Raw genomic sequence first — 17,976 nt, 5'->3', positions numbered from 1 at the left:
TGTTGCCCTGGCTCTCCACGAACACAGTCACTTTGTAAATGCTGTTGCCTGCCTTGTTCTCCTTCCCCAAGGGCATTGTCCTCCATCACCAGCCCCTGACCCGTTGCTCCAGGCCTCATACCCCATCAGAACTGCGCTCTACAGAATGGAAATCAGTAGCTCATGTCATCTCAGATATAAGGGTCCAGGATGGAATAGGTGGCCATTGTTTTTATTTCTGGTGTCACCAGCACTGAAGCCAGGTGATGAACTGACCCTTCATTTCACAAACACCTTGATTATCCTCGCACGAAGGTGTTTACTTTTCACGCTGTACACAATTGGGTTCATCAGGGGCGGAACCAGCAGGTAGATGTAGCCCAGGAGAATCTGAAGTAAGGGAGAAGAGCTATTCCCAAATCTATGTACCAGAGACAAGCCGAACTCTGGTATGTAGAAGAGAAGGACAGCGCAGAGGTGGGAGACGCAGGTGTTCAAGGCCCTCAGGCACTCTGTATTGGACGCGATGCTCAGCACTGTTTTGAGGATCATCACATAAGAGAGGAAGATGAGCAGCGAGTCCAACCATGTTGTAAAGAATGCAACAGATAAGCCATAGATGCTGTTGTCTGTGATGTCCGCACAAGCCATTTTCATGACCTCCTGGTGCAGACAGTAGGAATGGGAGAGGACATTGGCTCGACAGTATTGGAACCGTTTCAGGAGAATGGGGAGTGGGAATATTACAGCCACCCCTCTTAGCACACACACCAGTCCCATATTGGATATTCTTGTCAGGGTTAAGATGGAAGCATATCTCAGTGGGTTACAGATCGCAGTGAAGCGGTCAAAGGCCATCAACAAGAGCACGGAGGATTCAATGCACTGAAGTGAGTGGATGAAGAACAGCTGGGCAAAACAGGCATTGAGGCTGATTTCCCTAATATTAAACAAGAATATGCCCAGTATCGTTGGTATGGTGGAGATAGATAAGGCAAGGTCTGTGATGGCCAACATGGAAAGAAAAATGTACATGGGTTCATGGAGGCTTGGATCTATTTTTATAATGAACAGAATGACTGAATTTCCTACTATCGAAATAACATACATTATGCAGAAGGGGATAGAGATCCACAGATAGACGTCTTCCTGCCCAGGTATCCCGGTGAGAAGGAACACTGCAAATTTGAATTTGGTGTCATTGACAGCTGACATAATGTACTGGGCAGATCCGGGGACTTTTGAACTTTCCTTCCTGAAAGGAAAAAGAACAGGAGACTAGATGATAATTAGTGAGGCATCTTTCTGCTCTCAGTGCAAGTCTATAGACTATAGTCTTGCATCTGAAGAAGTGAGGTTCTTACCCACGAAAGCTTATGCTCCCAATACTTCTGTTAGTCTTAAAGGTGCCACAGGACCCTCTGTTGCTTTTTATAGACTCCCAGGAGCTCAAGGAAGATCAGCATAAATATAGTCTTGGATTTTCACCACTGATAGGAAGATAGGCACTGCCAGACTAGATCAGACCTGCAGTCCATCTAGCCCAGTAACCAGTGACCAGTTCCACATGCTTCAGAGGAAGGTGGAAACAGCCCTGCAGTAGGAAGCTATGGGAAAACCTGCTCCCAAGGAAAGTTTCCCCCTGACATTCACTAGTTTGACATACTTTGTGGTGTAAATCAGGAAGGTTTATCGCCCATCCAAAACGTTTTTTGTAAAAAAAAAGTCCTCACTACTGTAATCGGATGTCCTTGTTATGCAGATAAGCATCTAGTCCCTCTTTGAATCCTGCTAAGCTTTTGGCCTCATTGACATCCATAGGCTGGGAGTGACACAGTCCATTTGAACACTGTGTGATTTTACAATTGTGACCTTACCACAGACACCTCCACTTCTGACTGTGGCTTATTGTATCATGATATGTGAGTAAACACATGGCAAATGCATGGGAAATATGGTCATTGTAGTTATCGGTCTTGCGTTGAAGCTATATATAAATTTATTTCATTGCCTTGTTATATTTTTTTTTAATTTTCTCCACTCCTGAGAGTCTAAATTATGCCACTGACTCTTTCCAGTACATGGGATAAATTCTTAGTGACAGGTGCTTAATTCAATAACAGTGACTTTAACTACATTACTGCACATTTACATGGTAAATTCTATCAGAACCGGACTCTATTAACTTTCCCTTACAAAATGCTCCTGGTGATATTCTGACCTGCAAGCTGAGGTGCTTAGCCTGGCCAATGTTGACTGAATCCAGAGAGCTCAATCATCCTACAGGCTTCTCTTCATCCGCACAGGACCTGTATCCTCTCCCCATGAAGGGTCTATAGATATTTCGGAAGTTACAAGCTGACACGGACAGTTACTTCAGCTCGGCTGGGGAGGGTTTGGCCCCACACATAGATGAATAGTGCAAACACTAGGTTTCAACTAATATCCAGTTGAGTGGGCAAGTTACCTCAGCCATGTCCGTGTGACAGCTGATGGGCATAAATTATTTAAAAAGACTATAACACTCTCCTTTCCTACACCCCAGCTCTACTCTTTGCTGAAACACAGACCAGCAGTTTTGTTCTTTCAGGACTTTTTGGAAAGTCGTGCACAGCTACTGCAGTTATTGTGTGCCAGACCCTGAATATAAATGTTTGAAACACCTTCTCATGAGTTTACCAGGAGACAGCATCGTACAACTTGTCACTGAAAAAAGAGTTAATAGCAAAACCAATTGTAAACAGTATTTGGAATATTTGGCATAACATTTATAAGAATGTCAACCCATTCTTTTCTCTCTCATCTTCTTTCAGAGCGGATTTCTCAGGTTAGAGAGGGACTTAAAATGTAGCATCTGTCATTTGGATTTCTTCAGAACCTGAAAATTTTGCAGCATCTCAGCCCTCTTTCAGTCACTTTTCAGCAAACAAAAGTCTAGTAGCTCCTCTGTCCCTGGGTTAATAGCTGACTGGTTCTCCTCAGGTTCTGTTCTGTCAGTTTGTAGCCTGTATCCGGAGTGGTAACAGGCATTGGGATCAGTATAGAAAATATTCATTCCCTGAGCTCTCACAGTCTCATACATAGTAACCCCAGCACCTATTATTCAGCTGCAATGAGTGTTTGCAGGAAATGAATTTCAATGTCAAATGCATGAGTATTCATGGAAATGGAAATTCCCACATGAAAGTAGTCTATTGCTCTCTCTTTCTCTGACAGTCTTTGTCTTGTATTCATAAAATCCATAGCACCCGGGAATGGGATTGGGACAGACGTGGAGCTGAGCTGCCATAATGAATGTGTGTGTTAAACCCAGTTGTTGGGATATTTGCTGTAGAGTTCTATTGGGTTAACTATTGGGATGTTTATGTTATGACTATATTGGGTTAAACCTGTGGTTCTTCTTAGTTTAACAGCAGGCTGCTGGAAAACATGAAGGAAGGGAAGCAATAACTTAAGAAAAGCCATCTCTTAGTAGCCACCCAAGGGGGGTTGAGAGACAACACCGGAGCTACAAGCTTGGAAGACCCTATTTCCAGGCTCCAGCCACATTACACAGCTTGTTTTGCCAGCGCTGGGAGTCTGTCCAGAGGTCTGGCAACTGTTGCTGAGAAGCTCTTCAGACTGACAGGCACAGAAACCACTGGGCATGTCTGAAGGCTCTTGGCCTGCCTAGGTCCCTGTCAGATTGGGAGGGCTTGGGGTCAGAGACGTGTACAGACTGTTGTTTGAAAACCCTCTTATTCTCCCATGCTACACTTTATTCCTGCTTTTCAGATTAAACAGTATTTTGGTTCAAAAAGTCTGGCTGGTCACTCGTCTCAGACTCCCAAAGGGATGAACAAAAGGTGCTGAACCCACTCAGACCCGCTCAGCAAGCTGTCCATCTGCCTTGTGGTCTATTTTAGGGCCCAGTCTGAGCGTGGGAGGATCGTGGATTCCATCCCATGAGAGGGCAGGGACCAAGGCCTGACATGTGGCACTCAGAGACCAGAGAGGGGCAGAGATGCCAGTAACCCTGGATCTCTGAGGATTATCCACAGGGTAGAAGTGGTAGAGCCCTCAGGAAACAGAAATAAGCCCTATCAGACCTGTTACCACAGAGCAACACAGCTCTGAATTCCTATGTTCACAATCAAGCCAGAGAATGAACCCTTTGAAAATGCATTTGCTGATTAAATTTCTAGAAGCAAATAAACCTGAGGTGATTTGGGAACTAGCCACTGAGATTCCGTGGGGTCTTATTTTGCTCAGCCCCTGGCAGGATCGAGCCCAGAGCTCATGGCTCCTCTAGAAATGGGACCCCTTGAGAAATCCTGACTTGGAGCATCGGGGTTTTAATACTTCGAGCTTGCTTTGAATGTCAGATTTCTTTGTAGCTTGAAGAGCCCACCATGGAGCATGGGGAGATGCAGGGGAGGGGTTCTCAAGCTACCTAATGCTTCCTGCCCCCCAGCCCCTGTCACTGAGTCACCCCGACAGCCCAGCTGAGTCCTCTGCTGCTGCACAGAACATGTGCCAATGGAAACAGCTTGCAGCCTTTCCCCTTCACTTTGCATTTTAAAGCTAGTGAAACCTGCCAACATACCCAATTCCTGCTAGACGGGGAGCGGCTGACACTGGAGGTTTTCACCTTAAAGGACAAGGAGTCATCGGAGAGGTTGCACGGGCAGCAGGCAGTATCTGTTCAGACACGGAGGCAGCTGTCTTTATGAAGCATGCCTGCACATTTCCTTGGGGGCCACTTGGCCATCAGGGAAGCTCAGCTGCATGGCTTTGTATGCACCAGCTTTAACCCTGTCATGGCCAATGGCAAACTGCAGGAGGCCAAATCACAGGGGACGTGGGGTGATGCTACCTAATTGGACTGCAGCGCCAGCCCAGCTGCAGGCTCTATTCCTGGAATCTGGGCTTGTCATCACTGTTCGTATGGTTCCAATTAGTCAAAGGGCTACCTCCAGGGCAGCCGAGTGGTAACCATGATGCCATCACAGCTGTGATCTTGCTGAAATAAAATATTATAATAATAACAATAATAATTAATTAATAATAACGTAGGACCAAATTTCTCCCTGACCGCCCCCTTTCCTGCATTACAAATCCAGAGTGGAGGCCAAGAAGGGTGATTCCACAAGTCTCCCTAAATGGAAATTTCCCTCGGATCGTTCCATGATGCGAGGTCCCTTGCCTTCTCTCGGAGGAATGAAAAGGGGGACCCAGGATCCAGGGATCCCCATAGCTAGATTCAGATCTCAGTGATCCACTGGGAGCTAGGCCCCCCACCCACAATCTCTGGGCCACCACAACTGCTCTAGGATCCTCCCCAGCTCCCTGCTAGCACAGGTTCATCAGAGATGTGCTACCAGGGCCTGTCACAGTAGCCACTGCCCGCAGGATCTGCTGAAGGGGTGTTGTACAGGGTGCAGGGGGCTACACAGAGATGGGAAGGCTGGTTAGAGTAGCTGATGGGCACAATACCCCAGCTATAGACTGGGCAGAAAGTTTTGAACTTTCCATACCCAGAGTGCAGCCATAGACTCCGTCAGTGCAACCTTCATTTACTATATGAGGAAGTGACAGGTGAAAAGCCTCCAGTTTCTCTTGGGGATCCAGGCAGCTGCAGTTGGGCAGCATCATGGCAGCAGAGCTTTCAGAGAAAAAATATTGATTTTCTATGAAAATTCACCTAAAAAAATGGGTGAAAAGGAAACATTTTTGTTTGGGTCAACATTTTTCATGGGGGGAAATATCTCTGTTATCCAGCTCAGCTCTAGCTCAAATCATGAGGATCTGTCCCTCGTGCTACAGGACCACACCCCTAGGTGGCAGCACTAGCCCTGCATCAGTCTCCCACACTCAGCAGGCCCTGGACTAGGGTGACCATATTTTCCAAAGAGAAAACAGGAGACCCCCAGCTGCTTGCCCAAGAAGCCACCTCAGATGTGGATTGGAGTCTTCCAAGGTCCATTGTCAGTTAAGTGTGTCTCCTTTCTCAAGGAACTGACCAAATGCTTCACTGATGCTACTTAGAATCAAGCACATTGAGATACAAGTACATAGCCAATATTCATAACTTCAAATACAAAAATGATACAGAGCAACTATAGGACATTGGTTGCAACAATGATCTGTACGGTCACAGTTCATGTCTGGTTCCCACCACCAGTTTACTGGCCACACCTACCAGCCTCATTAACAGGGTCTAAAAGCTTGGGAGGAAGTGAGTCTTGGGGGGTGGAGACAAGGAGAGGAGAGTAGGCTCAGAAGGGGCTGGGAACCTGTTACTGTGTTGCCACTAAGGCCAGACCTAAACATAGTCTGTAAATAGTGGGAGTCTGGTGGTGGGAACCAGACACATGAATAAAGAGCACAGGGCACTGCAAGCTATTTATGTGCCAGATATGATAAAATTCACATGTCCCTTCATGCTGCAACTATCATTACAGAGAACATGAGTCCATGCTGATGATGAGTTCTGCTCGATAATGATCCAAAGAAGAGCAGACTGACACATGTTCATGTTCATCATCTGAGTCAGATGCTACCAGCATAAGGTTGATTTCTTTGTTTTGGTGGTTTGGGTTCTGTAGTTTCTGCATTGGAGTCTTGCTCTTTTAAGTGTTCTGAAAGCATGCTCTACACCTCATCCCTCTCAGATTTTGGAAGGCACTTCAGATTCTTAAACCTTGGGTTGGGTTCTGCAACTATTTTTAGAAATCTCACATTGGTACCTTCTTTGTGTTTTGTCAAATCTGTTGTGAAAGTGTTCTTAAAGCAAATGTACTGGATCATCACCCAAGAGTGCTAGAACATGAAATATATGGCAGAATGTGGGTAAAACAGAATAGGAGACATATAATTCTTCCCCAAGGAGTTCAGTCACAAATTTAATTAATGCTTTTTTTTTTTTTTTTTTTTAATGAGCACCATCAGCATGGAAGCATGTCCTCTGGAATGGTGGCTGAAGCTTGAAGGGGCATATTAATGTTTAGCATACCTGCCATGTAAATAACCTGCAATGACAGCTACAACAGTGGCAATAACGTGCCATCGCTGGTAAAATGTGGGTCCGGCTGGAGATTCTTGCCTGTATGCTCGGGGTTCTACTGATCGCCATATTTGGGGTCGGGAAGGAATTTTCCTCCAGGGTAGATTGGCAGAGGCCCTGGAGGTTTTTCGCCTTCCTCCGCAGCATAGGGCAGGGGTCGCAAGCTGGAGGATTCTCTGCGACTTGAAGTCTTTAAATCACGATCTGGAGACTTCAACAGCTGAGTTAAGGGAAAGTGGGTGGGTCAGCTTTTGTGGCCTGCATCATGCGGGAGGTCAGACTAGATGACCACAATGGTCCCTTCTGACCTTAAAATCTATGAGTCTATGAGTCTATGTGAACACTTTCAGGTGACATTGTAAATAAGAAGCAGACAGCAGTATCTTCTGTAAATGTAAACAAACGTTTTTGTCTTAGTGATTGACTGAATAAGAAGTAGGACTAAGTGGACTTCGTTGTATTTTTGAGAGATTGCACTACAGTACTTGTGTGAAGTGAATTGAAAAACACCTCTACAAATTCAGGGGATTGCTTTAAAAATAAAGAGATTTAAAAATATACTAATGTGGGGTACATTTTCATGTGTCTTTAGTGTCTGAGTCTTTGAGATACACATGCTACAGGTTTTCTAGCTTTTCTGCAACTCACTTTTTAAAAAAAAAATTTTTTTAAGAAAACTGAAAGCTGAGATTCCTGTGCAGTGTCTTGATCCCAGAAGTTGGGGCTGTAAGAAAGACACGAAATAGTGCAAGACTCCTGATGAAATCCCAGGAGGTGGTGGTGTTGGCCATATCTCAAGCAGAGCACCCACAACCGAAGACACGGGGGGTTGGTTAGGGAACATTTCTGGTCACACAGTTCATTAGTGGCAGACATGCTGTTTCCCTCTGCACTAGGCTATAGCGCCCCCGGTTGTAAGTAAGAGGGTTATGCCACAGACAGCAAGACATAACAGTGACTGTCTCGCAGATTCACTGGTTTCTGAGGAACTGTTCAGAGTGTCTCCTCCTCATGTTCAGGCATGAGACATTCACACACCCAGGAAGCAAGCAAGCTAGCTCCCTATTGGAACCAAACAACCCCCTCTCCCAGATCCAGCTGTCCCCAAACTTGGTGATGTTGGAAATTTGGATGCAGGGTGTGAGATCCGTCTCCAGAGCTAGAGCAGCTCTCATTACTCAGGGAGAGGGTGGGGTCAGGATCAGACAGACGTGCATCGCAGCAGGGCTCTATTCGGCCAGGCAACGCTCTCCAAATCCTTCGCTCTCTGAAACCACGTCCTGATTCCCCCTCTTACTGCCGAGCTGCAGGAGGAGTCCAGAACTCTCTCATCAAATGTGCTGTGCTAATGACAGGCCTCATCAGCAAGGGGTATTGGGAGGAATTCAGGTTCTCCACCCACTGCCCCAAACTATCCTTATGAGGCACACAGAGCTGAAATCTCTCTAAGGCACTTAGCTCTGGCTCCAATTATTGTAGTGTCTGAGCACCTCACAATGTGTAGCATATTTTTTGTACAACACCTGTGCAGTTGGGTAGTGCTACTAACACCACTGGGCAGATCTCAAGGCTAGAAGGGACCATTGTGATCACCTAGTATGACTGGCTGTATAGCACAGGCTAGAGACCTGCCCTGAAATAATTCCTTCAGTGTTACCTGTAGATTTCAGAACCCCCAACAGGGGCAATTTAAGAATTTTCCTCCATGTGGAGTTAGGAATAAATCAATAGGAACTCAGCAGTTTGGTCTGATTAAGGATTAAATGCATGCTCTTGTCTAACACTTCAGTTGACTAGATTTAAGCACACATAAACATAAGCCATAGGTTTAGAACATCCCAAATATTTACCTGTGTTCTGAGATTGTATTGAGTAATCTATGACAAGGCAGAGCTGGCCAAACACCTCCCTCCCAGGAAGTAAAGATGTTAGGAAAAACGTTTCTCCCAGGATATCTCCAGAGGACTGCTCCAAAGTACATTATACTGTAGTAGCTAATCTTTTATAACTAACTTCTGCAAAACACATAGGTCATAATGCCCCCAACTGGAGCATCACTTTTCTAACTTTCAGTAAACTTTTAATATCAGAGGCATCTAGAATCAAGGTTTTCCAACCACCAAGGTTTTCAGTCTCATTTGTTTACTTGTGTGTCCCCTCCTCCCATTCTGATTAGCAGAAACTGCTAGCTAGATATGACCTTGCTTCTGAAAGCCTGTCTCCAAATTAACCCTTAACTATGTGGTGTTCTATTTCATTAATTCATGGTAGCTGAATGCATATAATGTGGTTGCAATTGGCTTGATCATGTTCTGGGGTATACACACCCCACAAATCCAGGGCAACATGCCCCTCCATATATCTTTAATATTAAGGCCTTTATCTATATATAACAAGTTTAGTGAGTTACTTTTGAAGTTCCCACATTAGGCTTAAGGGTCTCAGCTAAGACCAAGCAAGAATCTTCTTGCTGCCACTCTCTGGTTTCATCCCTGACTTTGCCTCATTAAAGACCATATACTTATTTTGGGGAGTACCCATAATATGTAAAACTTCTGGCTTTGGATTCAATTTTCCTTTGAATCCAGTATATCAGAACTAGGAGCACAACAACCACCACCACCTGAAACATTAGAATCACTATAATTTAATGTCTGGTGAAATTAAATCTCCAGTGCCATAGGGGGCCATCTCAACAATGTTTCCCATCAATTTTGTTCTGAATCTCTGATAACTCTCTTAATCACTTTTAATCTAATTAAAAGCATGGTGGATGGTAACCAGGACTCTGTGTGCCTTCTGTCTAACAACTTGCAAATAATTCCTTAAATAGGAGTATTCAAATAACATTACAACAATCAAATTCATTTCAATAAATACAGGCCTTTTCTCTCTATTACTTCTAAACACACATCTTGTGACTACAAAGTATTTGTATTGCATTCATATCCAATCCAAAATTCTTCTAACTAGGCTCCCAATTCTACTGTCTTCCACCCCTGGGCCTCTTTTATTACTCATACTCTGTAATCCAGGGGTTCCATCACTGTTTAGTTAATATTAAGGCCCAAGGCTACAATGGGGAAAACCCACCTTATTTCTATTTCCAGCATTAATAAAACTAATAAACGGATTTCTCCAAATCCTTTATCATAGGTAAAATTTACCATTTTCCACCAGGATTATAAAATCTCTGTCTGGGGGGAATTTTTCCAAATAATGCTCCTGATTTCCAATGGGAGTGTCCCAGTCATACCCTCTCAAATCATGTTCTTTACCATATCACTAATCCACATCTACATTTGCATGCATGCTAGGGCCAAGAAAACATTACTCGGGAGGGCACCAACAGCCTGCAAGAGGCAGAGATGATCCTTTTCTTGGGATTGCTCCTATTTCTCTAAAACCTCTGCCACCCCATCCTGTATGCACTTTAGCTGATCAAAAAATACATCCAGGGCACTGCTAAATCCTTTAGGTGTTGACCCACTGCATTTATTTTATTTGCAACCGCCGCCTCATTTATGTTATTAAGAACTCCTACTCCGGCACCAATTGTTCCTAAAATATCCCCTTTCTTTCAATACTTATGCAGTCTGGGAATATCATGAAGATTTATCCAATTCCTCCAGCCCTTATACAAGGGTTGAACAAAGTTTCCACACTGAGGTTCTATTGCTGAAATGTTTGCTAAGGTGAGGTCCACAATTACCATCTTCTGGGTGTGGGTTGGATTAATCACCATTTGCTTCTTCACATTGGTTTGAACCACATATGCTCCATTTAAATTACTTACAGATGGCTCCAAAATCCATACCTCCATGCCTTTTACTCCATGGGGTCCCTGAAGGAACCATTTCCCTGCTATATTGGGCTACATGTTAATAACTATTTAGCCAAGACACGCCTGAACCACCCTTTCTTCCAAACATCCTTTATCCCTATTGTAAACCTCCTGAAAACCTGGTGCTTTCCAAGTGTAAGGCAAAGGAATTTTCCATTCTGTTCCTGGTGTCACTATTTACAATTTTGCTTCTTTCAAATATTCTCTTTCAGCATTTGGGAACGAGAGGAAATATTTCAGTATAAAAAGAATTGTCTTTCCCCCAGATGGTCTACTTAGGGATATCATTCCACAAGTGAGTGCACTTAGAATCAAAGAATATTAGGGTTGGAAGGAACCTCAGGAGATCATCTAGTCCAACCCCCTGCTCAAAGCAGGACCAATCCACAACTAAATCATCCCAGCCAGGGCTTTGTCAAGCCTGACCTTAAAAACCTCTAAGGAAGGAGATTCCACCACCTCCCTAGGAAACCCATTCCAGTGCTTCACCACCCTCCTAGTGAAAAAGTTTTTCCTAAAATCCAACCTAAACCTCCCCCACTGCAACTTGAGACCATTACTCCTTGTTCTGTCATCTGGTACCACTGAGAACAGTCTAGATTCATCCTCTTTGGAACCCCATTTCAGGTAGTTGAAAGCAGATATCAAATCCCCCCCCCCATTCTTCTCTTCTGCAGACTAAACAATCTCCGTTCCCTCAACCTTTCCTCATAACTCATGTGCTCCAGCCCCCTAATCATTTTTGTTGCCCTCTATGGACTCTTTCCAATTTTTCCACATCCTTCTTGAAGTGTGGGGCCCAAAACTGGACACACTACTCCAGATGAGGCCTCACCAATGTCAAATAGAGGGGAATGATCATGTCCCTCGATCTGCTGGCAATGCCACTACTTATACAGCCCAAAATGTGGTTAGCCTTCTTGGCAACGACGGCACACTGTTGACTCATATCCAGCTTCTCATTCACTGTAACCCATAGGTCCTTTTCTGCAGAACTGCTGACTAGCCATTTGGTCCCTAGTCCGTAGCAGTGCATGGGATTCTTCCATCTTAAGTGCAGGACTCTGCACTTGTCCTTGTTGAACCTCATCAGGTTTCTTTTGGCCCAATCCTCTAATTTGACTAGGTCCCTCTGTATCCTATCCCTACCCGCCAGCGTATCTACCACTCCTCCCAGTTTAGTGTTATCTGCAAACTTGCTGAGAGTGCAGTCCACGCCATCCTCCAGATCGTTAATGAAGATATTGAACAAAGCAGGCCCCAGGACCGACCCTTGGGGCACTCCGCTTAATACCAGCTGCAACTAGAAATGAAGCCATTGATCACTACCCATTGAGCCCGATGATCTAGCCAGGTTTCTATCCACCTTATAGTCCAGTCATCCGGCCATTCTTCTTTAACTTGCTGGCAAGAATACTGTGGGAGACCATATCAAAAGCTTTGCTAAAGTCAAGGAATAACACATCCACTGCTTTCCCCTCATCCACAGACCCAGTTATCTTCTCATGGTGAATCCATATTGACTGTTCCTGATCACTTTCCTCTCCTCTAAGTGCTTCAGAATTGATTCCTTGAGGACTTGCTCCGTGATTTTTCCAGGGACTGAGGTGAGGCTGACTGGCCTGTAGTTCCCCGGATCCTCCTTCTTCCCTTTTTTAAAGATGGGCTCTACATTAGCCTTCCTTCTGTCATCCGGGACCTCCCCCGATCGCCATGAGTTTTCAAAGATAATGGCCAATGGCTCTGCAATCACATCCTCCAACTCCTTTAGTACCCTCGGATGCAGTGCATCCGGCCCTGTGGACTTGTGCTCGTCCAGCTTTTCTAAATAGTCACGAACCACTCCTTTCTCCACAGAGGGCTGGTCAACTCCTCCCCATACTGTGCAGTAGTCTGGGAGCTGATCTTGTTCATGAAGACAGAGGCAAAAAAGCATTGAGTACATTAGCTTTTTCCACATCCTCTGTCACTAGGTTGCCTCACTCATTCAGTAAGGGGCCCACACTTTCCTTGACTTTCTTCTTGTTGTTAGCATACCTGAAGAAACCCTCTGCTGATCAGGAGAACTTCCTTCCTCTCCCAAAGTCACTCCAAGATAATTAACTTGTTGGGAGCACAACTGGGCTTTCTTTGGGCTTACTTTGAACCCAGTTTCCTGAATATCTTGTAATACCCTATCCAGTACTTCCAAATTATCTTCCTTGGTCTGTGTGCAAATCAGGATGTCATCCACATAAGAAGTCTCACTGGCTCTTTCAGGTTTCCCATCCCACATATTAACTACATGGCCATGGCAAACAATAGGGTGTGCATCTACCTCATGGGAATTCTGGCAAAACATAGCTGTTTCTCTTGAAAAGTAAAAGCATCTTTGTAATAGCTGTCCCGATGTAAATGGATAGCAAAAAAAAGCTCTGGTTAAATCCAGAACTGAAAACCACTGAGCCCCTGCCCACAATGGAGGCCATCACCTCCTTATACTTTGCCACTATGGGGGCCATTGGGGGTGTCACCCGATTAAGGGGACAAAAATCAATTACCAGCCTCTAGGTCTTGCCATGACTTTTCAGGACTGGCCAGAGAGCAGCATTATTGGGGCTTGACTGTTCCCTTGGCTTAAAGCCCATCAATTGTTTCTTTCAGGCTGGCTTCTGCCTCTCTTGGATACCTGTGGGTGGGGGGAGAGCAGGGCCTGTAACTAGGTTTTCTGCTTCAGTTTTACCACATTCTATTTTATTCTTGGCCCACAGTTCCCGGTGTTTCAATGCAATTGCCAGAATTTCTGGAGCCCATTGGAACCACTCCTGTAGCTTGCCAAAATCTCCACTTGTCCCCAGGATGTGCCAGGAGGCATTTTCCATGACATCCGGTTAGTAAAATCAACTAATACTCTTAGCTCTCTTAAATCAATTCCCCAAATCCCTTCTCCCCCCAAGTTTATTAAACCAAATTGCTCTTTATTTCTCCTCTTCCACACCTAATACAAAATATTTCTTCAAAACAGAACGACACTCTTTGTCTCATTAAACACTCTGTTGTCTCATTATGAGTCAGCAGTGTGCCCTTGTTGCCAAGGAGGCTAACAGCATATTGGGCTCCTTAGTAGGAGGATTTCCAGATGATTGAGGGAAGTGATTATTCCCCTCTATTCAACACTGTTGAGGCCACATCTGGAGTATTGCATCCAGTTTTGGTCCCCTCACTACAGAAAGGATGTGGACAAATTGGAAAGAGTCCACCAGAATGAAAATGATTAGAGGGCTGGGATACATGACTTACGAGGAGAGGCTGAGGGAACTGGGCTTATTTAGTGCCCAAGACCTTCTTTAGGTTTTGACCATACAATTCCCAAGTGTTGCAAACATTACCCACAGGTGTTCTGGCAAAGTTCTGTGTGTGACATCGCACTCCATATGCTTTAGGAGAATATGCTTATGAGTATGAATATGACATAACTGGAATATGCTTTATGTGAAATACCTCATGCAATGTGTCCTTAGAAAGGTTGTCATTTGCTGGATATGATTATTCTACTTGCATGCATGTATCATATTTGTAGAGGAAGTTAGGAATATTGTCTTCTGTTTCTGTATTTTATGTTCAAGGCTTTGGGTCACTCCCTCTGCTTACAGTTCAGAGTCTTCAATGAGGAAGCCAAATGGGGCTTAATTTCCCATTAACAGATAATAAAGCAAAAAGAACAGGAGTCCATTCTATGCATCCAATGAAGTGAGCTGTAGCCCATGAAAGCTTATGCTCAAATAAATTTGTTAGTCTCTAAGGTGCCACAAGTACTCCTGTTCTTTTTGCGGATCCAGACCAACACGGCTGCTACTCTGAAGCCAGATAATAAAGCTTAACCTTCCTGGGTAACTGTGGGCCAGTCCATAAAGAATGGAGACTGGAGTCTTGCAGGGACATCTGACCATATCACCTGATACTGGGTATAGAATGCCTTCCGTATGAGGAGAGCTTAAAAAGATTGGGACTTTTCAGCTTGGGAAAGGGATGACTAAGGAGCGATATGATAGAGGTTCTATAAAATCATGACAGGTGTGGAGAAATTTAATAGGAAGACTTATTTACTCCTCATAACACAAAAACTAGAGATCAACCAATGGATTTAATAGGGGGCAGATTTAAAACAAACAAAAGAAATAATTTCTTCACAGATTACAATAAGAACTAGATAAGTTCATGGGCAATAGATCCATCAATTTTTATTAGCCAGGATGGACAGGGATCCAATGCCACGTTCTGCATGTTCATAGCATCCGTTTTCCTCAACCTGGGAGTGGGTGACAGGCGTGAATCACTTGATGATTGTTTCTTCTGTTCATTCCCTCTGAAGCATATGGTATTGGCCACTGTCAGAAAACACGATACTGGTCTAGATGGATCATTGGTCTTACCCAGTATGGTTATTCTGATGCCCGCTGTAATGCACCAGAACCTCTCCCCTCCCAGAGCTGAAATAGAACCCAGGGGTGGCTGACAGGGTCTCTTTCTCCACAGAGTTAGTAACAAAGTAAGTATATGCATTAAAATTTTAAACCTAAGCAGTGTCCCTTAAGTGACTTGCCACAAGATGTCAGAGTATGTTAGTACCAGAGCTGAGTGGGTCTAATATTTATTTATTTTTCTTTCTTTTATATAGGAATTAGATTACAGTGCTCCTGTCAGCTATTTGCTAAATAATCTGCCCCCAAAATAGAGTTTTGAGTGCCTAAGTAGCCCCTTGAATCATGGTTAAAGTTGTCACCCTTATCAAAATCTGAAATGGCTCCCTTGCAGCTGGGGGGGAGGACATGGAGATGATGCAGCGAGTGATAAGGGGACAGGAGGAGCAATTGACAGGGGCATGGCCTTTGGGGGGGGGGAAGAGGCAGAGCAGGGGTAGGGCCTTGGTGGAAGAGGTGAGGCAAGGAGTGGGGCCTTGGGGTCAAGTTGCCAGCAATTTGAAAGCTGTCAACTCAGTGAGTTGTACACAGAACAATTCCCCAGTTTGTCATGCTAAGACAGCACAGTAAGGTCAAAAAAGGCTTTAATGTCTCTCTGACTGTCCAGTATGTGATCCAGGGAACAGGGCCCAGCACCATGTCACAAGCCAGCTCTGCACAGAGCTTGGTCTGAGAGCAAGAGCGCTAGGATAAAACATTAGGTCCCTTTATGAGTAAAGAGCTGGAGCAGCCTGTCCCGGATCTGTTTGGTCCTCAAACCGAAAATAATGGGATTTAGCATGGGGGGCACCAGGAGGCACACATTAGCAAAGAGAACATGGAAATGCAGGGCCACATGGTGGCCAAACCGAGATGCTAGGATAGAGAAGAGACCTGGGATGTAAAAGGCTAAAATGGCACAGAGGTGGGAGCTGCAGGTCCCAAAAGTCTTGAGCCGGGCATCCTTTGTGGGGAGGCTGAAGATGGCCCTGAGGATCTGGGTATAGGACACAGTGATAAAAAACATATCTAGACAGATGACCAAGTTTGCCACAGTGAGGCCGTAGTAACTACTGATGTGGATGTCAGCGCAGGCCAGATTCACCACGGCCATATGCTCGCAGCATGTGTGGGGGATGATGTTGGTTCTGCAATATGGCCACTGTCTTGCTAGCAAGGGACAGGGCAGTGCGAGCATGCCGCCACGCAACGTCACAGCCAGGCCGATCTTGGCCACCACGTGGTTTCTCAGGGTGGTGGAATGTCTCAGGGGATCGCAGATGGCCACGTAGCGATCAAAAGCCATGGCCACGATGATCCCAGACTCCATTGCAAAGAAGGAATGAATGAAGAACATCTGGGTGAGACAAGCACTGAAATCTATCTCCCTGGAATTGAACCAGAAGATGCTCAGCATTTTGGGAATTGTGCATGTGCACAGCACGAGGTCGGTGATGGCCAGCATGCAGAGGAAATAGTACATGGGGCCATGGAGGCTCAGCTCCGTCTTCACAATGAACAGGATGATGAAGTTCCCAAAGACGGCTATGACGTACATGGTGCAGAAGGGGATGGAGATCCAGACCTGGGCCACCTCCAGGCCAGGAATGCCCAGCAGGATGAAGGTGGAGGGGTTGGTGAAGTCGGTTGTGTTGGAATCTGACATGGAGTAGGGGGAGAAGGTATCCAGCTCTGAGGTAGAACAGTATCTCCTGCATATACCGTATGTTTCCCTGCTTTCCTGTAGGTGCCCAGGGTCTAGGGCGATGGTCGCAGTACAAATGCCTAGATGGAGAGACAATGTTAATATGAGACACTACATGCACAACTACATGCCCCCCAACCTGAAGCAAATACTCACCAGCAACCACACACCACACAATAAAAACACTAACCCAGGAACCTATCCTTGCAACAAAGCCCATTGCCAATTTTGTCCACATATCTATTCAGGGGACACCACCATAGGACCTAATCACATCAGCCACACTATCAGAGGCTCGTTCACCTGCACATCTACCAATCTGATATATGCCATCATGTGACAGCAATGCCCCTCTGCCATGTACATTGACCAAAGCGGACAGTCTCTACGCAAAAGAATAAATGGACACAAATCAGACGTCAAGAATTATAACATTCAAAAACCTGTTGGAGAACACTTCAATCTCCCTGGTCACTCAATTACAGACTTAAAAGTGACAATTCTTCAACAAAATATCTTTAAAAAACATACTCCAACGAGAAACTGCAGAACTGGAATTAATTTGCAAAATGGACCCCATTAAATTAGGCTTGAATAAAGACTGGGAGTGGATGAGTCATTACACAAACTAAAAACTATTTCCCCATGCTAATTTCCCCCCTGCTGTTACTCACACCTTCTTGTCAACTGTTGGAAATGGGCCATCCTGATTATCACTACAAAAGTTTTTTTTTCTCCTGCTGATAATAACCCACCTTAATCGATTAGTCTCATTAGAGTTGGTATGGCAACCCCCATTTTTCATGTTCTCTGTATATATATATATCTTCCTACTGTATTTTCCACTGCATGCAACTGATGAAGGGGGCTTTAGCCCACAAAAGCTTATGACCAAATAAATTTGTGCCACAAGTACTCCTGTTCTTTTTGCTGATACAGACTAACATGGCTACCACTCTGAAAA

The 17,976-nt window shown here is 44.8% G+C and overlaps 2 protein-coding genes across 2 annotated transcripts; both read right to left on the bottom strand.

Annotated features, from left to right (window-relative positions):
• Positions 1–258: 258 nt before the first annotated feature.
• Positions 259–1,194, bottom strand: LOC135882486 (olfactory receptor 51G2-like). The gene has a single exon (XM_065409415.1). The coding sequence runs from the start codon at positions 1,192–1,194 to the stop codon at positions 259–261; it is 936 nt and encodes a 311-aa protein (XP_065265487.1).
• A 14,831-nt stretch (positions 1,195–16,025) lies between these two features.
• LOC135875284 (olfactory receptor 52H1-like) lies at positions 16,026–16,973 on the bottom strand. Its single transcript, XM_065400267.1, has one exon. The coding sequence runs from the start codon at positions 16,971–16,973 to the stop codon at positions 16,026–16,028; it is 948 nt and encodes a 315-aa protein (XP_065256339.1).
• Positions 16,974–17,976: the final 1,003 nt, after the last annotated feature.

The sequence above is a fragment of the Emys orbicularis genome, chromosome 1 (assembly GCF_028017835.1).
Source record: "Emys orbicularis isolate rEmyOrb1 chromosome 1, rEmyOrb1.hap1, whole genome shotgun sequence".
NCBI lineage: Eukaryota > Metazoa > Chordata > Testudines > Emydidae > Emys > Emys orbicularis.
The sequence above is the reverse complement of the archived record's forward strand: the minus strand, read 5'-3'. Positions and strand labels throughout refer to the sequence as shown.

Coding starts and splice junctions, on each gene's coding strand:
- LOC135875284 (XM_065400267.1), bottom strand. CDS start 16,973: ATGTCAGATTCCAACACAACCGACTTCACCAACCCCTCCACCTTCATC.
- LOC135882486 (XM_065409415.1), bottom strand. CDS start 1,194: ATGTCAGCTGTCAATGACACCAAATTCAAATTTGCAGTGTTCCTTCTC.